General features: G+C 41.1%; 1 protein-coding gene across 1 annotated transcript in view; it reads right to left on the minus strand.

The window, feature by feature from the left end:
• The window catches only part of Nmnat2 (nicotinamide nucleotide adenylyltransferase 2), a 148,411-nt gene extending 125,112 nt beyond the window's left edge, over positions 1-23,299 (minus strand). The window contains exon 1 of the mRNA XM_004646591.2: positions 22,990-23,299. Coding sequence (XP_004646648.1) covers positions 22,990-23,074 — 85 coding nt within the window. The 5' untranslated portion in view covers positions 23,075-23,299. The remainder of the gene's footprint in view (positions 1-22,989) is intronic.
• Between the last annotated feature and the right edge of the window lie 3,219 nt (positions 23,300-26,518).

Here is a 26,518-nt window from a genome sequence, read left to right on the forward strand (position 1 = left end):
GGAGGGCAGTTGGGGCTCGGGAAACTTCCCTTCAGTCTCTGTGTTTACAAATCGGAAATGACTGCAGGTGTGTGTGTGTGTGTGTGTGTGTGTGTGTGTGTGTGTGTGTGCTGGACAGCTACTTAAAAATCTCCACAATACTAGTGGGCCTTGGCAGGGGACAGATGCATCTTCGTGACCAGGATAGGTTTCCGTGCTCGTAAGAAGGAAGTGTCACAGTCAAGGTGACCTTCACATCCACATCCCGTTGCCATTCCCCAGTCCTCAGTTTTCTTAGTATAAGGTGACTGGACCTGAGAAGACACCCACAACCCCATCGGACTTTGTTAGTGCTAGGTGTGTGCCTGCCGTGGCCATGCATGATTACTTCCATGCTAGTACAGCGTAAATGCCTCACAAGTACTGCTGGCTGTTTGATTCTAATGGTAGGTACATAAATCATACTTCAAACTATAACTGAAGACTATCTGAAAAATAGTGACTCAAGCAAGCACTTCAAATTTTACAAATACATAAAGTAACTCATGCTAGGAGTGACCAACCAAAACAAGCCAAAGTCATTATGGCATGAAGAAATACAAAGGCTGACATGTTTGTCCAAAATAGAAGAGATCATTCCTCTCCTGGGCCAAGACTGACCCCAAACTAATGATGTGAAGGCAAAATGAAGTCACATAATGCCACATAAATATGGAACATTTTGAAGGTTGGCTTAGGTCAACATATAATTTTTTTTTTTTTTTTTTTACTTCTTATGAAGTCATACTTACCAAGTAACAGGACCACTCTGATAACTGCTAATCCTTAAGTCAGAATAGTGCACAAGCAAGTTTTAGCAAAATGTATGTGTAAAAACTGATACAAATCTGACCAAGAAAGCTTTAAGGAAGGACAGGGACCACTGATATTTCATAGCATGGATCAGCATTGTAGAGTTCCCTCCCACAAGGGGAAGGCCAAAGTCCTTGGTGGAACACCTCCACCCTACTGTCTCCCTTATCCCTTTGCCTATTCTTGTTTCGCTTTAAATCCCAGAGTCTCCTCTCCATCCTTATCCTCACTCTGTAAGGGTGATGGTTCTTTCTATTTCTTGGAGAGTACAGAAGCTCTCCGAAGAGGATTCCTCATGCTCCTACCACCATGGCACCTACCTATCTGCATGTGACTTTCTCCTCTGTTCTGATGAGGTGGATGGCTGGTGCTCCCAGGCAAAGCCATCCCCTCTATTTCACCTTGATGCAACTCCTCTCACCTGTTCAAGGACATTCTTCCAAGATTTCTCTCCTGTCTTGCATTATGAATTTTTCCATATCTCTTAGATGTTCTTTTTTTTTTTTTTTTGCGGAACCGGGGATTGAACTCAGGTCCTTGTGCTTGCCAGGGAAGTGCTTATTCCACTGAGCCATCTCCCCGGCCCTTCTTAGATGTTCTTCATCAACATACAAATGTGATTTATTTCTCCAACCATGAAAAAAAAAATCATGAACAAAATACGAAGATTCACATCTGATTCACATCACCCTCCAGCCATGCCCTTCTCGGCCCTGCTTTGGAGAGCCACTCTTCCAAAGGCCACCTAAACACACTCTCCCCAAGTAACATTCCATTTACCCAGTGGGTCAATGAGAAGAACACTGGAGGACACATATTGGGAAGGAAGCACGTACTCAAATGGAAAGGAGAACAAGGAAGGCAGGGAGGAGACAGAAAGGAAAGGAAAATAAACTTTAAAGAAAAAATGGAAGAAAACATGGAAATAAAGCTTTTGTAAATAGAAAGGGGATCAAAGGGATGTATGGGCATAAGGAATCCTCTTTGGAGAGCTTCTATCCTCTCCATAAAATAGAAAGAACCACCATCCTTATGAGTGAGGTTGAAGGGGATGAAGGGTTGAAGGACAGGGGAGTGAGAAGAAGAGAATTAAATATATTATGTACAGGTACAAATTCCCTGTGGTGAATATGATCATTATGGATGGCAAACATGTACTAATCAAAAAATTAAAAACTGACTATATGCTGAAGACTTCTGATTCATTTCCTTGTTCTTATTTCTAATTTTTGCCTCAGGCTTTTCCATGCCTGCCCAACACGTCCACTCCAGTGTCCAATCCCCTTCTCAGAACCAGCCTATTTCAGACTGAGCTACCAAGATTCCCTCCAAACTTTCTCTTCTCATGGTCACCCCATGTCAATAAATGGCAGCTCCATTCTTCAGTGACTCAAGCAAAAAATTTTGGTTCATCTCTACTTGCTTTTTCTCTCTGACAAAAGCAGATGCATTACAAAATCCCACTGGTGGGCTGGCTAGATAGCTAAGAGGAATAAGACCCTGCTTACCCTGCTTAGGTAGATGCACGGACCAGTGTTCAATCCCTGGTGTGCAGTGCTGGCAATCTCCTTCATTATTGGGTGGCCTGGATTGTTAGAAAGCTCACTGTCTTAACAAAAGAGACAGTTAAGTTAATTGGAGCACATTGAGATGGCGATTGAGACTGGACGCGGTGGCACATGCTTGTAATCCTAGTGCTTGGGAGGCTGAAAACAGGCAGATCACTACAAGTCCGTTCTGTGTGGTGACACCCTGTAGATCCTGTACTAAATACACACACACACACACACACACACACACACACACACAAAAATCATTAATTAAAAAAAAATCCCACTGGCAAGTCCTACAATTCATACCTGGAATCCTATTGCTTCTCAAGCCCATATCCTTGTTATAAACCACCATCATCTCTCCTCTGTATTTCATGCGGTGGATTCCTAATGGGTTTCCTAGGGTCTGGTCTTTCACTGCAGCCAGAAAAAGTCCAAGGGGAATCAAATTATATAATACTTCTCTTCAAGACTTCAAGACTTTCGTAAATCTCGATCTTTTTTTTTTTTTGAGTTCGAACTTCCTCTGGAGAGCTCAAGATGGGTACTGGTGGAATCTAGGAATTCCCCTATCTTAATTTGGTTTTCTATTTTCAGCAAATATTAATCAAATACTTCCTATGCTTCAGCATTATTCTAAGTATGGAATATGGAATACAGGCAAGAAACTATAGATCAGGACAAGGTCATGTCTCATGGAGTTTATGGTCTTTGAGAAAAAAATAGACAATAAACAAATATGTAAATCATCAGAAGTATCATCAGGGGACGATAGTGCTATGAAGGGGAAAGGCGTTGATGCAAATGGGGAGATGAGCAAGTGAACCGTAATAGATGCTAGTAATAAGCTATTAACATGCAACTCATAAATTCTACAGCTGGTAATGGGGTGGACAGTGCTTCAGATTGCTGGTTGGGGATGCTACCAAATGTATTATATATTTAGCTATCAAAGCTGTTCAAGATTCCCAATAGAAGTGCTAGGAAGTGGGATGATATTAAAGCTAAATAGAGCCTGGATGACAATTTCAGAACATTGTACAAGGACAAATATTAAGTCATAAAAGCACAGATTTCGTTAAGACAGTGAGCTTTCTAACAATCAAGGCCACCCAATAATGAAAGAGATTGGAAATGGGCTCCCTGTCATGGAAAGTATCCAATAAGCAAATGAATGACCTCTGAAGTCTCTTCCAACTGTAAATCTGATTATTATCTGTTCTGTGGAGACTCTCTCTACCATGAATCACCATGACTTCCTGTGAGCAACTCTATAAGGGTGAGAAAGGGTGACAGGGTAAGGACAGGCACAAAAATCTGGCCCCAGACCTTGCTTCTCTTGCCAGCTCTCACAGAGGATGAGCAGTCACCTGATGGTTGTCCTCTGAGCCTTCCAGCAGCAGCCAGAGCAGCCTCTTCCACAGGGAAATTGGGCCATAGCCTTTCAGCCTTCTCTATGGAGCCCACCAAGAGTTCAAATGTTGGCAGGTTCCTCTGCCCAGTAGTAACAGGCAGTTATCTCCTCTAGTTCCTCTGTTCTCACTGACAGTTAAGCCACCAGTGACTATAAAACACAAGAAGAGCAAATTGCCTCAGACCGGAAGCTGCCTTTCTGCTGACTTTCGGGTGCTCGCTTACAATGTCCTCATGTCTGCAGGCCTCTCTGAGATCCCAGCCAGTTCACGTCATCCCTCATTAGCAATCATCTGACCTCCTTTGCCTTTCAACTACATTTCCAGCCCTCCACTAACACAGGCAACCAGACCACCAGGGTGACTGTGACAGACACTGGCAATAACTGGAAATTTTATTATTATTTATATACCACTTCCTCTGGGCCAGACAATGTGCTAAAAATGCTCTATGTAAAATGATGATCCAGAGGCTGGAGAGATAGTTTGGTGCTCTAAGTGCCTACCTGGCAAGCATAAGGACCTGGGTTTGATCCCCGATACCACATGTTGTGCCGGCCCCATGCTCTGCCTGCCACTGAAGCCCACAGTGGTGGTACATGCCTGTAATCCCAGCACTGGGGAGGCTGAGACAGGAGGATCACTACGAATTCAAGCTGCATGTGAGACCTTATACTAAATAAATAGATTTTTAAAAATAAATAAATAAAATGATGGCCCATAACCTTTGTACTATTTTTTTTTAATGTATTTGGTACAAGGTCTCACTATGCAGCTTAGACTGGTAGTGATTCTCCTGTTTCCAGCCTCCCCAGCACTGGGATTACAGGTGTGTGCCACCACACTAAGTCTTGTAAAAAGTTAAGGAAGGAATGAGTATACCTCAGGGACAGAGCATGAACAAACTCCTGAGCTCTTAACCTGTTACTCATTAAAAACATAACTTCTTTTCTGAGAGAGACAAGGACTTCAAAGAGACTTTTGCTTAAAAACAAAAAACTGACTCTTCACTTGGACCTACAGAACAAAGCTTGGCCTTCATTTTGTAAAACTCTAGATCAAATCCTTCTCAGCTTGCCCTTCTAGTGATTTAAGGAGTGCCTTTTTGAAAGTTAGCAAAGCAAAGTTTATTAGCCATAAATGTACCTGGTCTATCTCATTATCCTTCAAGACTGAGGACTCAGGCTAAGAGGTTCACAGGGAATGTTTAGCTCTAGCCAGAGTCTCCACTGTCCTGAGCCCAGGGCCACCTTGCATTCTAACAGAGCCTCACAGCACTGAGCCTGCTCCAAGCAGAAACAGTCATCTCTTAAGAAACAACCTGCCCCACAAATCTCAAGTCTCGATCATTCTTCTGGAGCTGCACAGCCAGGACCAAGATAATAATCTTCCAGACTCCAGCCCACCAAGCCCTCCAAAAAGCTGTTCTCTTTTCTTTTGTGATAGGTCAATATGATCCTCTTCACCAGGGACTCAAGCTGTCTCTCTGTTTTTCTTACTTTCTGTTGTTAAAGAGCTGACTTGATTTTTCTTAGCTTTTCAAGCTTGAGTCCCTTAATGTTTCCTCCTACTTTTCAATGAAAGCTTTTGCCTGTACATTTATACTTGCTGCCTTAGTTTTAATTTCCTTTATGTCCAAAACAAGGACCCATGTTAGTTGGTGACAGGACAGGTCCTGCGTTTGTTCCTGTCAATTTTCCAGGCTGGCCTGTGCACAGGTCTTCTTGGTGGCTGGCAGAGTTGTGAGGGTTTCCAGCTTCTGGGGCCATGGGCAGGAGCACAGCACAAACTGTGCGTGCACAGCCAGCACTGGCTTGTTTGGTAGGTGCAAGTGCCAAGTGATGCCTGGGCCCCACTTCTACACTGTGGGTGCCCCTAACACAGCACTGAGGATCATTTCTCATTCAATAAATACCAACACAGTATCTTACAGCAGTTGAAGCTGTCACCACAGAAGTTGGAGCATGTGGCCCTGCATTTGTGCCTGTCATGCGCTTGCTGTGTAGCTTGACACAGATTACCTAATCTCTCTGATCATTAGCTGAATGCAGATGGTAATGGGACTCTTCCTACAGGGATTTAATGACCTAAGGAAAGGAAAGCAATTACACTAATGCCTGGCACATAGCAAGTGGTCATTAAATGTTAGCACGCATGTTAGTTTACAGGGATTTTTTTTATTACGGAGAATAAACAAAGTTGGTCACCGCAAAGGCCAGAAAGATGCCCCAGTGTCAGGAATGGCAGGTCACTTCTTCTCCCTATTGCACAAACCCAAGGGAAGTCTGCAATAACTCCATTTTCTACAGAGGCCTCTGGGCAGAGGCCCTTGGAGGAAGACTCAAAAAGAAGAGCAGAAGAACCAGTCAAATAGCTCATCTGATTAAAGTGCCTGCAAGCAGGTGCAGGGGCCTGCTGTGTGGGCCCTGCCCCTGGGGCACACTGAGACAAGTAATTGAGATTAGGTGTGGTGGCACATGCCTATAATCCTAGCTCTTGGGAGGCTGTAAACAGGCAGATCACTGCGAATCCAATCTAGTAGTGAGACCCTGAACACCCTGTGGACCCGTCCCTAAAATACAAGAAAAAAAAAAAAAAGAGAGAGAGAGAGAGAGAGAACAGAAAAAAATGCAGATCATCTGAGAAGCTGGATTTTCTTTTCCTTGTCTCTTTAATTTCCTAAGTTTAAACTTTATCCCCAAGCTATTGTTGTACAATAAACCAATTCCTTATAAACATCCTTTTCTTTTCCCCTTTCCTCCACCTTCCATTCTTCTCTTGGCTACACAAATAAATTTTTTCTGCATTTCTCTAAACCAAATATATTACAAATCACAGTAGACTGAAATAAATCAATTTCCACCTAAAAAGTATGTGTACTACTATTATGAACTACTGGACTATATTGGATTACTTTGTTGAATTCACGTACCTACAATATTTAAATGACAATGGAATACCCATCTCCAACAATACTAAACAAAAAAGGGGATACAAATGAAGGACCATTCTGTATCTTTATATACAAAATAGTTAGGATAGATATGCAGCTACTTTCTCTTAATACAATGAGAAGAAAGATTTGTATTAATAATGTTTGGATAGGATATAGTGTCTGCATCTTGTACTATGAATAACCACCAAAAAGACAACAATATGCAACGTATTAATTATTGAAACTGTCCTACTAACCGGCTTTGAAACTGTCCTACTAATCGGCTTTGAAACTGTCTCATTGTCATTTGATTCTCAATAAAATTAATAAAAATAAAATGTGTGTGTGTGTGTGTGTGTGTATGACTGCGACGAGAGGGGCCAATGACACACAGACACTGCTACACACTTGGGTGGCATTGTTGGGAGACCATCTCACCCTGCTCCCTTTCATTCCTTCCCCATCTGGAGTCAGAGCTCAGTTGGACCCCACAGTGAGCCACAAAGCACCCAGGGAAGGGCAAGTTCCACATGAAGCCAGCCAGGTCTTTTAAATGAATATTCATTGCCAGTGATTTACTGGGTGAACTGGCCCTTGTGTGTAAGGGTTCCACAGGGGTCTGGCAGGGAGTTCTTTATTCACTACATTTAAATGCAAATGATAACAAAACTTCAGGACAATACATTTTGAAAAGTTGATTTAAAGCTGCAGAAGGGGAGAATTAAGGCACCAGTGAAAAGGGTTTTATTGTAATTTTATACAGAATTGAAAAGTCAGGCCAAATAAGCCAAGAATTCAAATGCTATTATAGGGACCACTGTGTCACTGAACAGGATTTGTTTGTTTTTCTCTTCTTGAGAGGAAATAAAACAAGTTCTCATTTTTCATTCATCGTTGATAGTTACGGCTACCAATAAGGATTATTGATCAGTATGCATTTACCTAGCCCAGCTGATGGTAATTCAAGACAGAGCCCTTTACTTCAGACTTAGCTAGCAAGGGCCAAGTTGAGAGTGAATGAGAATGCATTGAAATACTGGACACGAATTCTAACCTTCATTATGACATATGAGACTCTGCAGGGACATCTGACACACACATCCATCATTTGGGGATCAAGAGCTGAGATGCTCTATGTAGGAGAAGAATGTTCTATTGTATCCAGTGAACATACAGCCCCGGAGAGAAGCCCGGAGGCCCTCAGGGTGTGAGGAGCCAGGAAGGGCCATAAATCCTGTGGTCTGAGGCAACTCCTTAGCTCAAGTGTCTCCCGCTGTGGACTGCGGTGGAGCCATTATCTCTCTATTCAAGAAGAAGAATCAGACCTTGTCCCCACACCAGCCCCATCTGCAACCCAAACTGTTGAACAAACAAATAAAACAGAAGAGGGATGAGTTCCAAAGAGGTAGATAGAGAAGGAATTGTGTACTAGCTGCCAGGACCTTTCCTTGAAACAACAGGACATCAGGGATTGCATTAAAACAATATAGAGCAGCAGCAAGCAAGGGGATTGGGGTTTCAATAAATCAAGATTGGCAACAAATTGATAATTGCTGCAGCCTGGTCAGAGTGGCAGGTACATCAGCCTTTATTTATTGCTTGTTTACTTTTACATGTGTTTGGAATTTTCCATAAGAAAAATGGCCTGCTTATTTATTTATTCAAAGATCCTACCAGCTCAATTTAAATCCACTTCTGCTGGAACAAAGTCACCACTGCAGGGAACAAAGGCATTTTTTCCACTCTCACAGGAGCTCCAGGAACAAGGCCAGCATTGCTGTGAGGGAAGGAACTAGAGAAAACCAGTACTTTTCAATATGGACAACAATTGGTTTGGAACTCTTAACAAAACCCATTTAAAAAAATAACAGTCTCTTCAGGGAAATACCAAAAAAACCTGCTAATTCCAGAATTTGAAACTCTTACTCTCAAGCCCTGTGTGGGAAATTGCAAAGCTCTTTCTCTTGTTCCAGAGACAGGATGTATTTCCCAGGGTGCAGTTGGTATCTTACATGACTAAGCAGGAGCTCTGACCTGCAAAGTTCCAAAGATAGCACAGTTTGACAAGTTAACAATTAAATCTTTTAATAATCTGGACTAGGGTCACAGTTTGGTCGACCAAAATTGACCACTTATTCAGAATGTCAGGACTTTTAACATGCAAGTAACCATAGCTTGCTGAGGCCTATTCAATTATGAAGAAATGAGCATAGCACCACAAAGAAGGAGAATTTCTGCTACACTGACTTCAATAACAGATCAAAGCCCCCATATTAAACCACATCAGAATGGTGCACCACGAACTGAACACTCATGGTGAGAAGGATATTGGACATTGACCCCATACCAGTCCAATCTGCAACCCAAACTGTTAAATAAACAAACAAAACATGAGTTCCAAGGTAAGTGTTCAAAGAAGGTGAGTCAGGATGCCATGAAGGCTAGAAATGGTCAGTCGATGTTCAAGGTAGGAAGTCCAATGGGAAAACCTGTGGGGAAGATGCGAAGCAGCTGTCTGTGGAGAGTTGAATTTCTTACAAGTCAGATCTCTCCTTACCCTATGCCACAGAAAAGAACGAACACCAACCCTGGAGTCTCAGGAAACCAATTGTCAGCCCAACAGAAAGCTCATTCTTAAAAAGTACAATCCTACCAACTGCTCTTTGGCTGCTTTGGAAAATGCACATTGTGTGGACCTGAAAAATCCACACAGGCAGATTGGACAGACACCTGTGGAGATAGGTTATGGGAGAGTGTAGGGTTGAATATGTGATGATCTCTGAAGTCTTCAGATGGAGAGTCTATGATTTCTGGAGATGAGCACTTCGAATTGGCAAGCCAAGAGGGTTTTTTATGTTGATGTTCATTGTGTTTGTCTGAAGTAAATAATTTCCAAAGCTTTCCTTTGTTGGATGCCAAGGACATAAAAAACCTTTTCCAAACTGCAAATAAATAAAATTAAATTCAACCCCTGTGCCACGCTTAAGCCTACTTTTATCACACTGAGAATCCATTCTTAGATGTACCACGTATCTCACTAGAGCACCCAATGGACAGTAACCTGACACAGATTTAATCTCATGTTCGTATTTTCCCTCTTGCCAAGTTACACATTTAATAGCATCTCAGTATGACTTGTAGATTCCAGCTATGACTACCATAGCTAGGAAGGACATGCTCTGAGATGGATTCCATTCTAGCCAGCACAGGACTTGCTCTATTGAGGCAAGAATCACTTTAGCTTTGAAGTCCTTGAATCATGGGCACCTTACGTTCACTGTAATTTTCTGGCCCTATCTTCCTTGAGGATGTTTTTCTGTATTTCTGGGTTTCCAAATGTTTATCTTTTCTAACCTAAGCTATCTTTTCTTGCCTAAGTGTTGAGATTCTGAATATTTCTAACAGTTTAATAATTCATTCAATTTTGCTATCTGTAGTCTCTCAAAACTGTGATTAGAGCATTATACTAGGCACCTGAGGAGTTTTTTTTTTTTTTTTAAATCAGATGATCTGGGAAAGGGCCTGAGTCTAATACAGAATGTAAAGCATGGAAATAAATAGCTACAGCACAGTGCAATGTGCTTAGTGCTACAAGAGAGGTACAAACTAAGTGCTAGCGAAGCTCAGAGGGAGGTGAGAGGCTGAAGAGAAACCAGAAGAGGCTGCAAGAGCAGCTCACAAAACTGGATGCAAACGGTGTGCTAAGGTTTTTGAATCCAAAACATAAGGTACATAAAACATTAAGTTTTGAAAAGGAAGCAGTTGAGAGTCAACAAAAGGACAAACGTTCTCCAAAAGTATACTTAATGTGCAATAGCAGATAAATGTCCGACATTAGCCAGAGGCGCTAATCCATGTCCAATGGAAACGAAACACCAGAAAATCATCTCCACTGTGAACATGATCATTTACCCAGTCAGGCAAAAAAACGACAATTATGAAATTGAAACTACATTTGTGCTTCAATGAGTCTTTTTAGGATTTAGTTTAGACTGAAAATTGGTTATTAAATAATTCCTCTGGGTAATGGACTTCACCAGCACTTCCTGTTCTAAGAACATGTCAGAATTACTCTCATTCCTACCTCCAGAGGTAAGCTGTATCTAGGAGAGGCGAACTTTTTCTGTAACTGTCCAGACAGTAAATATTTTAGATTTTGTACTCTATAAGGTTTTTGCTGTAACTGTATAATGCTGCTGCTCGATGGCCAAAACACCCATAAATGATACAGGCATGAATAATGGTGGCTGTGTGCCAATAAAACTACGAATACTCAAATTTTATTATGATACAATTTTTACATATCAGAAAATATTACTCCTTTACATTTTTTCAATCATTTAAAAACATGAGTCATTAGCTTTCCTACTTCGCAAAAACAGCTGGCAGGTCACATAGTTTACAAACTCTTGACTTATTGGTCATACTGTTTTATAGATGAAAACAACAAGACTCTAAGAGATGAAGTGTGTCAATACATTATGAGGCATTCTGTTATTAGTTTCTATATAAAGAGAAACAATGAAGTAATATGAAAAACTAGAACATCTGTCTGTTTTGTTTTTAATCAACATTGCTCACAGCATGAAAAAATCACACAGCATCTATCAACTTTGAGTTCCTGGGGAGTAACAAACAAATATTATTTAAATGGTGCTTGGTAAGTTTGGTTTATGTAAATACATTATGGCTTGAATTGGTATGTACAACATTTAAATTTTTTCAAATTTCAAAACAATAGAAGGGTAACAATGGGTAATATATAGTGTATCTTTACTTAGAGTACAAGATATAGGCATTTACTCATCCAAACAATAATGCACAACATTTTATTGTGTTTCTTAATTTTAACTTATAATGTGTGGCAGTCTCTATTTTTAAAGTTGCCTTATATTAAAGAACTTGTATTTCGTGTGATAAATCACATGCTACGAAATATTGCCAGCACATATTTAGTAAGTAATGAGTAGTTATTAATGTAGTTTAAATTCAGTGCTCCAGGCTTTGGAGGTAGCTCACAGATATAAAGTGCTTGCCTTGCAAGCACAAGGTCCAGAGTTCAATCCCTGGTACCACAAAAATAAATAAATAAATTCATTGTTTCATCCTTTTATAGGTATCAAGATGAATGGTTAGGATTTTTTTTTTCTCCGAATGCCCTCAGGGCTTGTTTGGCTGGCTGGAGTGTTGTGGGGATCAAACTACAGCAACCTGAGGCTGACAGCTTTGTGAAAGCAGCCACTTAAAGAACTGAGCTAGGGCCAGGCCCCCAAAGGCATTGACAACCCACTTTTTTTTTTCAGAACCAGGGATTGAACTCAGGCCCTTGTGCTTGCCAGGGAAGTGCTTATTCTATTGAGCCATCTCCCTGGCCCCAAGATGAAAGGTTAGAAAAATATTAAATAATAGAATATTGGAAAGCCCAATATCTCACTTATTTGAGTCTTAAAAGTCATGATAAACTAATTTTGTACTAAAAAGAAAAGTTTGTTCAAATCCAAGCTTAGAGCTAAAATGAACATCAAAGGGCATTTTCAGACAAATTCTTGTGGAAAAAACGGTAGGTGCATAGCTAAGTTCTACAAAATCATAGAAGACAGAATTAAGGTGAACTAAGTTCACCGAATCTAAGAAGACTTGAATAGGAGCCATCCACTTAAGTACAAGAGGAAATAAATTGTGAATTGAGGGGAGACTTCTCAGGGGGTTGATTTGGGGGTGGACTTATTTATTATCATTTTGGACAGCTGTGGCAGACATAGAAGCCTTAGGTTTATTATATTAGGAAAACGTTGACTGTTGCTTAGAGTGAGATGGGAAAATATAGGAGAATACAGTCGCTTGTTCATTCCATCAATAGATATGGTTAATACAATGGCTCCATTTCAGAAAATGAGTAAAATCATGAAAAAAGAAAGAAAAATAACACTCTTTATTTCAAAAAATAATATAGAAATGATTTTACAGTATTTAGATAATATCTCTCAGCACTATATTTCCAATGAATTGGTAATAGAGAGACTTTGATATTTGGGGTAAAATTCCAAAGTCTGCCACACTCCCACAGCCCTTCAAGAGCTTATAGAAAGTTCTGGGTAAAATCTGAAGCCCATGGCACTGCCCTCCCGCAAGCTGTTCTCTGTGTCTCCTCTGCTGTCCCCTCTGCTCGCCCATGCGCATTGCAGCAGAATAGCCAGCTCCCAGACTGCCGGGGACTTTTGCTCTTAGCCTGTACCCAGCCAAGAATGCCACTATCCATCCAGTCCACTGGGCAGCTCTGACTTTTAAGCTCAGACACCTACTGATTCCTGCCCTGGTGGCTTTCCTACTGTTTTCCAGAGTGACAACTTCATTTCCTATGCTCTCATTTACCACATTCTCACCTCTTTTATAATCCTTGCTGCCTGAATTGGTATGTTTAATTCATTATCTCTAGATCATCTTTTAGATAAGGAAGGTATGTCATTCATGTTCATGACCCTGCATTCACCTAGCACACTACCCAGAGCACAGGTATAACTCAAGAAATGTTTGTTGAAAGGATTGGAGGCCACTAAGCCTTCTCACGGTTCTATCACAGGTTTGAGACCAGGGTGGTAGGTTGATAGGTACTTCTAACATTTAATTAATTAATTAATTAATTCACTCATTCATTCATTCATTCAACAAATGTTTATTGAATACCCACTATGTTTCCAGACTTTTCTCAAAGGCTTATGAGCAGAGTAAATAAAAATTTTTGTCTTTGAGGTACTCACCTTCTCTTTGAGGATACAGACATTAAATAATAACAAGGAAATGCTTTGTTAAGAGGCAGTGAAACTAAAGGAAAGAGACATAAGTAAAGCAGGATACGAGGGACTGGGTATGTGTGCGGCATGATTTAAATTATGTTGTTGAAAGAGTAAGGCCTGACAATTTGCATTTTAGCAAAAACTTAGAGGAGGAGAATGAATTAGATATGGAGATATAGACATTCTAGGAAGATAGCACATTTCAAACAAAGACTTAGACTGAAGCTAGATCAGTAAGGGTGGCTGACATGGAGTAGCAGAGGTGTGGGACAGGTGGCAGACATAGAAAGCTATAGGTCATTACATTAGGAAAATGACCTTAGCTTACAGTAAGATGGGAAAATATGGGAGGATTTTGAACAAAGGAGCAACATGACCTAACTTAGATCTGGCTTACATTTTGAAATATTTTTAAAAGGATCACTGTGGCTATTATGAATTGAGGGGGTGTTTGCTTGTTTTGGTACAGGAGGTGAAACCCGGGAGTGTTCCACCAGTAAGCTATATCTCCAGCCCTTCTTACTTTATATTTTGAAACAGGATCCTCTTGACACAGCCTCCCAAATACCTGGGGCTACTGGCATATCCCACCAGGCCTGGCATGAATTGAGTATTGAAACCAAGAGTAGGAGTGGGAAGATAAATTAAGAGGCTATTACAATAATTTGGATGAAAGATAGTAGCAGCTTGTACCAGGGTATAAATGAGGAGAGATGGCTGACCCTCGTTATAGTTTGAAGATAAATTCCAAAATATTTGCTGATAGGGATAAAAAGGAGAAATGAATTAAACATCAGTCAAAAAAAAAAAAAAAGCATCAGTCCAAGATTTTTGGCCTATGCAAGTGGATCAAATGAAAAACTATGAACATTTAATCTAGTGGCCACACTTTGTTCATTCTTCTACTTTCCAGTAAATATTAAATGAAGTGCTCATGTAGCAGCATAGCTACTCTTGAGGTGGCGGGATGATGCAGGGGAAGGAACAGAGCCCAAGTGTTATTTATCGGCCACCATTTCCAGGAGCAGGCCTCTTATTCCATGCTCCTCTTACCCTTTGTCCCCAGACATAAGAATTCTCCTGGCTGGCTTATGTGTCCAAGACTAAAGAGAATGGTGCAATAAATTTAATGGGAAAGTTTAAAAGTAGTAGGATTTAAAGAAGTTCCAACATGGGAGCCCCATTATCATGATGATAATCAGCAAGATGATGGTGGTAGTGGCTAAAGCATTTGCCTTTGCTATGGAGTTTGTAAATCTTGGAGACATTGCAAAACACAAAAGGAAGAGAGAGCCAGTGTGAGGAAGTTGGCCTTGGCCACATGATGTAAGCTATTGACACATCTTTTTAGAAAAAAATACTTGGGCTAGCAAAACGTAAATGTGTTCCATGCAATTGAATGCTTACATTTGGAAGATCTCTGGCAATGGAAGACATCTCTCCTTATAAACTGATGCTGCATTTACATATGCTGAGACATGGAACAAAGCCATAAATAAAGATATGTGATTCTCTGTAATTTTCCTAGACTGTAGGTCTTAGTCTACATCATCAAAGACTAAAGCATTTTGTTGAATGTTTAAACAAAATGCTATACATTGGAGATTGTGAAAAAACACTGATGTTAAAGAACCATTTAATGCATTTTTTGAGCAATTTAGGGTGGTAAAACTCTAGAATTAAAGAACCATAATAGAATATATGTTTGATAGCATCATAAGTGTTAGTTAAGGCAATGAGGATAGATGTAGCTCAATAGTAGTGTTTGTCTAGTACATGGAAGACCCTGGACTTAGTCCTTAGCACAAAATAATAATAATTAGCAATAATAATAATGTAAACACTACAAACAGAGCACTGTATTGAACAATAATGTTATAATATTTAGACTTGAATCTTTTCAAAGAAAAACCTGCCAAACTGGTTTTCATTCTTTTTCTCAGTCATGCATAAACTACTTTCGCAGCTATTGGCTGTTAATAAAAAAAAAAAAAAAACCACAAGCTGTATATATTGTCCATCTACTTTCGCATTTTCCTTTCCTATCTCAGGGTATCTTCAAAACATAGAAGTTCAAACTTGAGTGTTGGCAGGATATGCTTTTAAATTGCCTCCACACTCTAAGCTGTTCATTCGGGTTGTTCTAACATTGGAAACGTGTGTAAATGTTTCTCTGACATTCCTAACACTTCAAAGGATATAGCCACTAAACAAGAATTCAAACTATTTCTTTTTGACATGTAACAATTTTGCCTCCTTATGGGGTACAGTGTGATAATTCAACACACATATACAATGAGCACGAATCAAATCAGCGTTATTGGTATTTCCTTCTCCTTTAGACATTTATCCTTATGTTAAGGAGTTTCACTCCATTTCTTTTTTTCTTTCTTTCTTTCTTTTTTTCTTTTTCTTTTTTTTTTTTTTTTTTTTCAGTACCTTATGCTTGCCAGGCAAGCGCTTATTCTACTGAGATATCTCCCCAGCCCATTCACTCCATTTCTTAAAAGGCAAATGAGTCGTGTGTGCTTGTCTGTCTGTCTGTCTGCCTGTCTCTGCCTACATGTGTGCTGGAAATCAATCCCTGGTCCTCATATTCATACATGATAGCTCATGAGACATATCCCCAGCCCAGGAGCCTCCTAATTCTGATGGTTCTGTGCAGAATAGCTATGTAGAATAAGAACAAGTAAAACAAGAAGTCAAGAAATACTGAAAATAGTTTTTCACTTAAGAACTGTCACCCTTTTTTTTTTTTTTTTTTTTTTTTTCAGAACCAGGGATTGAACTCAGGCCCTTGCACTTGCCAGGGAAGCGCTTATTCCACCAAGCCATCTCCCCGGCCCCCACCCTTCTTGGTTATATCCTGTTCCTTCATTGGGGATGAACTCTGAATAGATTTGCCTCTCAGAGTTGCCTTACATTCACATGAGGTTCATAGTCAATGCAGCAGAAGAAAGCAAATGAAGTCACTTGATTATATGAACAAAAGTGTCTGACTTCTTTTTCAGGCCATTCTCCCTGTGTCACAAGCAGACACAGCTTTCATCAGTGAAACCACCATCTGCCATTGATGTGTTCAACTTATTGGTGAGTTGGGTAGACTCCCAAACATCAACTTAAGCGTATTATTGTAGCCATTATCTCAGTGAGAGGCAAATGTTAGAAGAGTTTTGCAGACCCTATCAGTGGTTTCAGAGCCTCATCTTTAAAATGAAGAGTCATCTTTAAGATCTTGATTATCTCTCATTTCTTATTTAAAAAAAAACCCTCTTTTTATTTTCATAACGTTAATGAATCTCAGTGTCTTTTTGCAAAGAACTCTAAATAATTCAACTGGAGTCCAGGAGTCTGCTGGGAGTTTTCATTCTAAGACTTGGCTATGTCTCAGGATACAAAGAGACTTTGAATATAGGAATTTACTTCTTTTGACTCAGGTTGGTTAAAACACATATTTCCAAAACTTCAGAGTAAAACGCGTCTTTACTTTCCCCACCAAACAAACCTGCTTCTCCTCCAGTGTTTTCTATTCATCTACATCAGATAGAAAGCCACAAATTGGGGGCCAGGGAGATGGCTCAGTAGAATAAGCGCTTGCCTGGCAAGCGCAAGTGTCTGAGTTCAATCCCCGGTTCCGAAAAAAAAAAAAAAAAAAAAAAAAAAAAAAGGCCACAAATTACCCTGAACTGCTTCACTACTGAATCACCAAATAAGATTCTACAATTTTTTTTGAGACAGGGTCTCACTATACAGTGTAGAGTGGCCTTGAACTCACTTATATACCCTAGGCTGGCCTCAAACTCATGTTGATCCTCCTGCCTCAGCCTTCTGAGTGCTGGGATTGCCACCACGCCTGGCCCCAATAACTTTCAAATGTACTCTCTCTTTATCCAGATAACACCAACCACAGCCAGGTAACTGTATTGCTGAAATATGTGTCTAAGTAGTTATCACATTCTTGCCAAGATACACTCAAAATTCAATTAAACCTTAATTTTGATATATGACTATTACTCCTGTACCTACAAAATAATGCAACATCTTCTCTGTTATTGAGATAGCTAGCTTTAAAATTTGTATTGGGGGTTGAACCTAGGTCTCTGAGCTATATCCTTAGCCCTTTTCTCCTTTTTGTTTGAGACAAGGTTTCACTAAGTCACTAAATTGCCCAGGCTGGACTCCAACTTGAGATCCTCCTATATCAACCTTTTAGAGCATAGAACTACGGTCTTGCACTACCATGCTCTAGGACATCTAAAACCTCTACGATTTTACCATGACTTACAAACCTTCATAGTGATCGTATTTCCACCAGTCTTTCTCACCAGCCTTCACTCTCACTCCCCACCTCCTGAGTCATCATGACCTTTTCTTACAGCACAGTACCATGGCTTTGCATCTCATAACCTCAACCCTTGTGCATGGCTAATTGTTCTGCCCAATACAGGGTTCTCTATATTTGTTTTCTTTTTCTACTTGGTGAACAACTATTGTGGGGAGCCACTCCATCCTAGGCACAAGGAACTATGTTAATGATGAAAACAAGAATTTTTTTTTCTATTCCTAGAGACGAAGCTGTAGCATGGAAAACTGTCATAAAATAAAGGAAATGAATGTTAAGGGATGGTAAATTAGAAGTTGATGTGGGACCAAATGTCACATAGCTACACTTAATTGAGGAGTCAGAACCAGGAATGGCAGCGCACCCCTGTAATCCCAGCACCCTGGTAGCTGAGGCAGAAGAATCACAAGTTTGAGACCAGCTTGAGTAACTTAGTGATTTAGGAAGATTTAGCCTCATAATAATAATAGTAATAATAATAATAATAATAATAATAATAACATTTAAAAGAGCTAGTGATGTTGCTGAAGGAGAAGGTCCTAGTTTCGATCTCCAATACCAGAAGAAAATAATTTTTGAGTCAATGGAGGCTTGCTGATAAAGTGCTGTTGAAGATAAAATCTAATGGTGAATACGCTGAGCCAGTGACAAAGTCCAAGCATGGTGGTGCACACCTGTAATTCCAGAGCTGGGGAGGCTGAAAACAGGAGGATCACCATGAGTTCAATCTGTGTAGTGAGACCCTGTACCAAACACACAATTAAAAAAAAAAAGAAGAAGAAGAAGAAGAAGAAGGTTTGGGGAGTGGTGGCAGGAACATTCTGATAACACAGTTACATGAAAAATATGAGAGTATTAAGAAAAGATATAATCTTTGGGGGAAAACACATATCTTCACTGAACATATTTTGTTGGTGACTTGTGTTTCCAAGTACAAAAAAATGTAAGGTTCTAATTAACCATTGTTGACAGCTAAATTCAGATGACTCCTCCTCCTTTCAAAGATGTTTCTAAATCTCAGTATCTTTCTTGCAATTATATGGGAATGATGAAAAGGCATCATGGATATGAGATAACCTGAAAATGGTTCTTCCCTGATGCATATTTATGACCTTAATCAAATGGCTTACACCTGTACACACACCTTGCCATTGGTTAAGGGGATGACAACATTAACCACTTTATTTCAGGGCAGGAACAAATAAAATAGTGGTATAAAAGTATAAGGAATCATACTATATTTAGTGATTTTTTTAAGATATAAGCATTTTAAACATAATAAACACTTCACTAATTTCTGGCAGTTCTCTAAAAATTGCAATAAAAATCATTTTTCTTGGAGTTTCATTTTCAATTACACAAGTGAGAACCCTCCTTATGACCCTTTAAGTGGAACAAAATTAGATTATATCTCTTTTCAAAAGATCAGACCAGTGAGATAGCTCAGTGGACTAAGCACCTGCTTAGGCAAGTGCAGGGACCAGGGTTCGATCCTCAGCATGCGGGAGCACTGAGCCAGCCACTGAGACTGGGTGTGGTGGCTCAGGCCTGTAATCCCAGTGCTGAGGAGGCTGAAGACAGGAGGATCACTACCCGCCTGAGCTGCATAGTGAGACTCTGTACCAAATGCATTTTTTAAAAAACCCTAATTGTTCAAGATATAAGTATTTTTTAAAATGTAAATATTTTTAAACAGAAATAGAGAACTCCAGTTATTTTGTAATCATCAAAAGACTAAAATTCTTCTAGGTTTTATGGCCAAACTAATCAGTCCTTTCTAATATTTTATTTAAACTTGTTACCTAACTCCCAAGTTGTGAATTTATTGACAAATACAATGAAAGTTCTTAGGGTTCAAGTATATAGAGATTCCACTTCAGTGTGGCAGGAATTATGCTTCAGAATAACTTTTTAAAGTTATAAAAACTAAGAACTTACATTTTAAAAAAACCTCTAATTCTACATTATATGTTTATATGATGGGTAAGACCCATGACTACATCATTAGTTTATGGTTTACTTTGTCACAAAACTTTTATACATCCCTGAAAACATTTTACAGCTGAATACATACATGTCAAGTATCTCTGTCAAAAAAAATTCTCCATATGTTTCTATAGTCACAAGTAGGCAAAATTATACTTATTCCCCTTTCACAATAAAAGAAAAGTTCATTCTAAAATATTTTATAAATATTAAGCATTGTATAATTCTACTTTTCTCTTTCTGTTTATAGTCTTATTTTTTTCCTCTAGTAAGCAGTTGGGTTTTAAAAAATAGATGCTCTGTTAAAGGTATCTAATTTCAAAGTCTTATTTTATAATCCTGTTTAAAAAATTTTACTATAAATTTCAGATCCCTTAAAGAAAGTTTGATCATTTGATATATTAAATATTTCTGTATTCTTTGGCAGAAAATTTAAGAAGCCAATTAAATTCAGGAAATAATTCATGGATGAATTGATGAAAAAAGAGGTCTTACGGAAATGCGTAATTAAGAATCCACTTAACTGATGGCCAATTGCATTCCACTCTGTTAGGGTATGTTTGAAGGAAATCGAGTTTTCATAAAATTTTGCAGTTAGATAGGTGAGCACTTCCTTCCTTCTTTCATGCATTACAGAGGCCTTTGCAAGAGGGCTCAGAGCTGTGGAGTTCCAGACAACTCTGCCACCTCCTCGATGCATAGCCTCACAAGAGAATCACTTAGCCTCTCAATCTTAGTTTGTCATTTGTAAAATGGAAGTGAGCATACCTTTCTTATAAGGTTCATAGGACTAAGTGACATTAAATATATGAAAAGATATCATTAACCAGAAAGTGCTCTACAAAAATAAATTATAAAATTTATCAAAACTCAAGACTGGGTGTGGTGGCACACAGCTGTAATCCCAGCTCTTGGAAGGCTGTAAACAGGAGAATCACTATGAGTCCAATCTAGTAGTAAGACCCTGAACACCCTGTAGACCGTTCAAAAAAAAAAAATTCAAAGATTCCAATCAGAGATTCTACAAAACAATTTAACATACATTTTGTTCTTTCTTCTTTTTTATAGGATTATGTGCACATCGTATCTTTTCTCTGTTGCTTTTTGCATTAGAATTAACTAATGGGCAGTCAAGGGCTTTGTTGACAACTAGATCTTCATTGCTGCTATCATTGAGTAATCAGGGTTGTCAGAGTCTCCTTTTACTTGTTCTTTACCTCAAACTCTTCAGTAGCCCATGCCTGCTTCCACATATTTTAGCTTCAGAACTCAGGGAGAATTAGCAGGCTAGCATCCATCTAACAAAAGCCTTTACCACACTGCTACCAAGCTCTCTTCATTTGCAAGACAGAGCCTTTGCTTCTCAATCAAATTTCTTCCTCTTCTAACCTAAAACAAACAGAATTACTCACGTCCTTAGCTCCACCTAGAAAGGAGGAACAAGCATGGCCCGCTCGGAATTCCCAGAGCTAAGGAGCTCCCCAGGAAAGCCCATGCCTGCTTGATCACGGGAGAGCAGTGAGGAACACCTATTTGAGATGGGTAGGGGAGAAGGACACCAGAACAGAAAGAAAGTGAAAGGAAGGTGCTTACAGGACACTGATGCCCTTTATAAGACCGACAAGATCTCTGGGCTAGGTCCATGCTAGAACCAAAGTCTCTGTTTAGCCGGTTAGTTGGCCTTAGCTCCGTAAAAAAAACACTTAAAAATGGAAGAAATGGGAAGGAACGGTTGGCTCCCTCTCGGGCCCGTCCTTCGGTGCGTGCAAGTGCCTATCAGCTCTGCTGTGTATTCCGAGAGGCTCTGTGTGCTTTTCGCGAGGGTTTTAATAAGCGGTCCCAGTTCAGGGCATCTTTCAGGTTTAGAGATGAATGGCTTTAGCCTAAACCGCCTCGCCCATCTTTACGAATAGAATGCGGCTCTCACTAGCAAGCAGTGGGAAAGCTCTGCAACCGCCGGGCTCCGGCGCACACGTGTGGCCGCAGCAGCTCCGGCGCGCCCTACGTTTTCAGCACCGCTGCCTCTGGAGAGCGCCTTCGGGAGGGCCAGGTCTGGGCCTCCTTGGGCCTGCCGTCCAGTCCCCGCACACTCGCTCCCCCCCCACACTTCCTTTTTCCAAGTCCCAGGAAAAAACGCACTCCAACTCCAAACTTCTCAGTCCCTGCTTCTAAAGCGACCTCCGCGTCCCTCCCTCTGGCTGCGACTGCGCCGCGCAGCCCCGCTCCTATGGGTCGCACTGGAGCAGCAGCGGAGCCGCGGGGCTTGTCCACCGGAGGTTCCGGATCTCCATCACCTTCCCTGCCTCTGCTGGACCTTAACCCAGCAGCCAGAAGCCCCGGCTCGCGCTCTCTCTCTCTCCATCCCAAAGCTCCAAACAGAAACAAACTCGCGCTGCTGCGCCCCCACCCACCCCATGCGCGCACACATTCGCACACACTCGCGCGCCACCAGCCTTACCGGTGCCATCGCCACCCCGGGCACAGCCGCGGCCAGCTGGGGCCCGGCTCTGCGCGCACCTCCGCCGCGGCCGCCCGCCCCCGCCCCTGCAGCAGGTCCTCTGCTGAACCTGGGCCTCCCGGAGGCGCCCTCTGCGTCCACTCGACATCCGCCTCGCGCGGGCCAGTCCCCACCCACAGTCCCCTAACAGTCGTCCCGGGGCCGCCTGTATTCACCTCCCCGCAGCCCCAGTCCTTCTCCCCGGCGCTTCGTGTGCGGCTGTGTTTGCGCCTCCCAGCACATTTAACTCCTCTGAGCTCTACGGCTGCCCTAAACAAACAGCACGTTACCTCCAACCCCCTCCTTGCTTCTCTGCACCCCAGCCTCTAGCCCCATCCGGATCCTTGCCGCCAGCTAGTCAAACCCCCTCACCTAGAACCCGGCCGGAAACTAGAACCGCGCTCCGGGGGACCCTCGCCTCGCGCCCCGCCCCGCCCCCACCCGGACCCCGCGAGGCGGCCCGGCCCGAGCGAGCGACGCCGCAGAAACGCGGTCTGCATCCCCTCCCCTCCGGGACCTGCGAGCGCAGTGGCTGGCTCGCCCCCGCGGGCTCAGCCGCGCACCCCTCCGCAGGGCACACGCCTTCCTGCTCAGTGCCCCGGAAAACACAGGTGCCGGGGGGTGGGCGGGAGGACTCACCGAACATCTGAATGTGCCCTTTCGTGATGGGATTGAAGCTGCCGCAGGCCAGCAGGATAACGTGGGTCTTGGTGGTCTCGGTCATGGTGTGGGTGGGTCCCTCGCGGTGGTCCAGGGCTTGCCTCTCTTTTTGTGTCTGGCTATGTCTGCAGAGGGAGAAAGGAAGGCGAGGCTCCGGTGGTGGATGCTGTGGACTCCAAGGAGCCGCTCCAGACGCACAGCGCGTCACTCCCCGCCTCTCCTTAACGCTTGCAGCGCCGGCAAGCTCCAAGGCTGCTTTTGTACTGCTCTGCTCTAGCCTCTTCTCGGTCCTTCTTTCTTTCTAGCTTCTTCAGTGTTTCTGACCCTCGTGCCTCATCCTACCCTTTCTCTCTCCTCCATCACCACGCTTTAGTACATTACTTTCCTTTCTTTGGGGTTTATCTAAGGCAAGATGTGGTACCCAAACCCAGCACCAAGGATACTTATACAGCATGGCGCAAACTCTATTCCTCCCTTTCTTCTAATTTTTCCCCTCCTTCATTGTAACATTTTTCTCTCCTCCATTGTCTTTGTCTAATATTTCTAACTCCAAATGTTTGATGTTAAGAATTTTCTTTCTTCCTTACAATTTTAACTGATAAATGATAGTTGTCTTCATCCCCCCACCCAATAATTCTGAACTATGACTGAGCTGAACCCATATCTTGACCGAGGGGTTTCCAAGAAATAGGGAAAAGAAATAACCCTTCCTATGCTATACTGGCCCATTGTGTGGGTTGAAGTAATGTGATCAGTTGAGAGACTAGAGAGTTACTAAAAACTACTGCTGTCCTGTATATGCTATCAAAGTTAAGACAAAGATTTATCATTCGACAAGTGGTTTTTGAGCTTTTACTATGTGTAAAGTGCTGTAATGAAGCCTGTTGATAAAGCAAGGCCTGTGTCTTCATTGAGTTTAAATTTTACCGGAAGGAAAGAGACAACAAACAGAAAGAAACCTTAGACAGCAACAGCATAGTGCGCAATAAGTGAATGTAATCCACTCTGAGAAAGCAGAGTGGACAAGAGAAGGAAATCAGGTAGTCTACGAAGCCTCTTCAGAAAGAAGACATCTAAGGCGGGACCACTGAGACACGAAGGAATTGCTAGTACAACAATCTGAGGACAGAGAAGGGCTTCCTGTGCTCATGGAAAGGAGAGGCAAGAAAGAAATGGTGGGAAAGAAGATTGTACTGACGATTACAGCCAAATCAAATAGGGCTCAAAGGCTAGACATTTTTCTGAGTGGAATTACTTACAGTGGAAAACAGAAGGAAGCTTTTAAGGAAGGGACTAATATGCAATTTGTATTACATATTAGATGGGTGCAAATGGGAAGACAAGGAGGATTTAGAAAATTCTGCTTGTAGTTCTAGGCAAGTAGTCAACCTGAGACTAGGGTTTCATAGAGGTGCAAATGATGGGAAGTAGATGGCCCCAGAATAAGTTTTGTTGTTTATAGGATTTGCAGATGAATTGAATATAAGGGATGAGATAGCTTTTTAAAATGTCTAAAAATTTGGGTTAAGCAAATGAATGGGCTGAGATTCATAAACACGGGGAAGAAAATGTTTGAAGACTGCTCATTATATTTTGACACACTAAATAGAATCAATTATTAGCTTAGAGATTCCCAAATATTTTGAGTTACCTTTCTTGGGTTTCAAGTTTCTTGGACAACATTCCATCCCATAGTAGTGAGCTCTTATTTCTTATCCAAGAGCATGTAGTAGATGTGCAGTAGGTATTTGTTTAATTGTGCTGAATAGTAAATCAGTCAATATGAATAAAATTTCTAGCTTAAAGAGTCTTAAGAATTGTTATGTATTCGTAATGAAATTTGTATCTTCCTTGCTCTGGGATACAGATTACAGGGCTAGAAACAGCAAGAGATTTTACTATCTAGGCAATTAACATAAGTATAATTAGGCAAAAATATTAATTGAGCTTGTTTTACCCATCAGACACTGCTTTAGGGACTATGAATGCCTGAATAAAGTGAGGGAATATGTCCTGTGTATATCTGGAGATGGGTATCTGGAGATGGCCAATGGCAATTACAAAGGGTCTGAGAAGGAAGGGTGCTTGGAGCTGTTCAACAATCAAGGTGGCTGAAGAAAAGAAAGAATGTGGCAAGATCTAGGAGGCAAATCAGAAAAGTCGGACAGATTATGTGGTCCTCAATTACCCTGGTAAGGACTTAGCTCTTTTACTGAGAAAGAAAGATAGGCAGTTTTGGGAGTAATTTTGAGTAAAAAAACTGACATGAGCTAACATGTTGGGAAAGTATCAGTTTGGCAGAAGAAATGAATGTCGGTGTCATAGTACATTTCATATTTAAAGTCAGAGGATTGAATGAGGTCACCTAGAAAAAAACAGAGATGCAGAGAACAGCCCCTCAGACTCAGCTCTAGGACACCCACACTCAATTAACAATAGTGGCTTATATTCATTGGCTAGAACTACAAGCCCTGGCGCTATAAACTGTATAACAAGTTATAAACTGTGTAACTTGTTTTGTACTTACAATAACTGTATGAATTTATATATCTTCCCACTTAAAGATGAACATACATGGGCACAGTAAATTAAGAAACTTTCCCACAGCTGTTATATATAGAGCCAGGTTCAAGCCACATTCAAATCCTGGCAGTTTTGATTGAAAGTTTTGCTCTTGATCCAAGCCTACTCTCATCTTGTTTTACCTTTATGATTCACTCATCCACTCATTAGTAGAATGCGGATACAATATCTACCCAGCCACAAAGGTGCTGAAGAGCAGAGGCGATATAGGTAGAGCAATGAGCATACAGTAGATGTTCTAGGGTGGGCTGTCTCAGCAGAGGTTGAAGAACAAACTAATTGCTTACCCTGTGCTATGTTCTGAATGCTTGTGTCCCTCTAAAATTCATGGGTTGAAACTCTCCAGAATGAGAGCATTAACAGGTAGGATCTTTGGAAGGTGATTAGATCTTGAGGGTAGAGCTCTCATGAATGGGATTTTTTTTTTCTCAAAAAGACCCCAGAAAGCTTGTGGTCTCTTGCACCACGTAAAGACATAGTAGGAAGGCATCACCTATGAACCAAGAAAAGGCCCTCTCCAAACACCTAATCTGCCAGCATCTTACCTCGCACTGCCAGTCTCCAGAATGGTGAGAAATAAGATACTGTTGCTCATAAACTACAGTCTGTGGTTATTTTGTTATGGCTGCCAGAGTAGAACAAGACAGCAGCCCTTTGGATTTTCCCTTCCTCTTTCTCCAGGAGAAATGGATGCATCAGCAGCAATAGCCAATATAATAGGATGGCTTGATTGGACATTCATTTAGCTCTTCAAGCACATTTTAATAAAAAGAAAAAGCCAACTCACATTCCTACACAGAAGAGTGTTCAGGAAACATTGATGAATTAAATACAGAAATTTTCTCACTTAGTGCTCAGGGAACAACAATGAGATAAAGATTTATAGTATGATGCACTAAATATATTTTCAACTTATAGATTATAT

Source organism: Octodon degus, unplaced genomic scaffold, assembly GCF_000260255.1.
Source record: "Octodon degus isolate 3935 unplaced genomic scaffold, OctDeg1.0 scaffold00273, whole genome shotgun sequence".
Lineage (NCBI taxonomy): Eukaryota > Metazoa > Chordata > Mammalia > Rodentia > Octodontidae > Octodon > Octodon degus.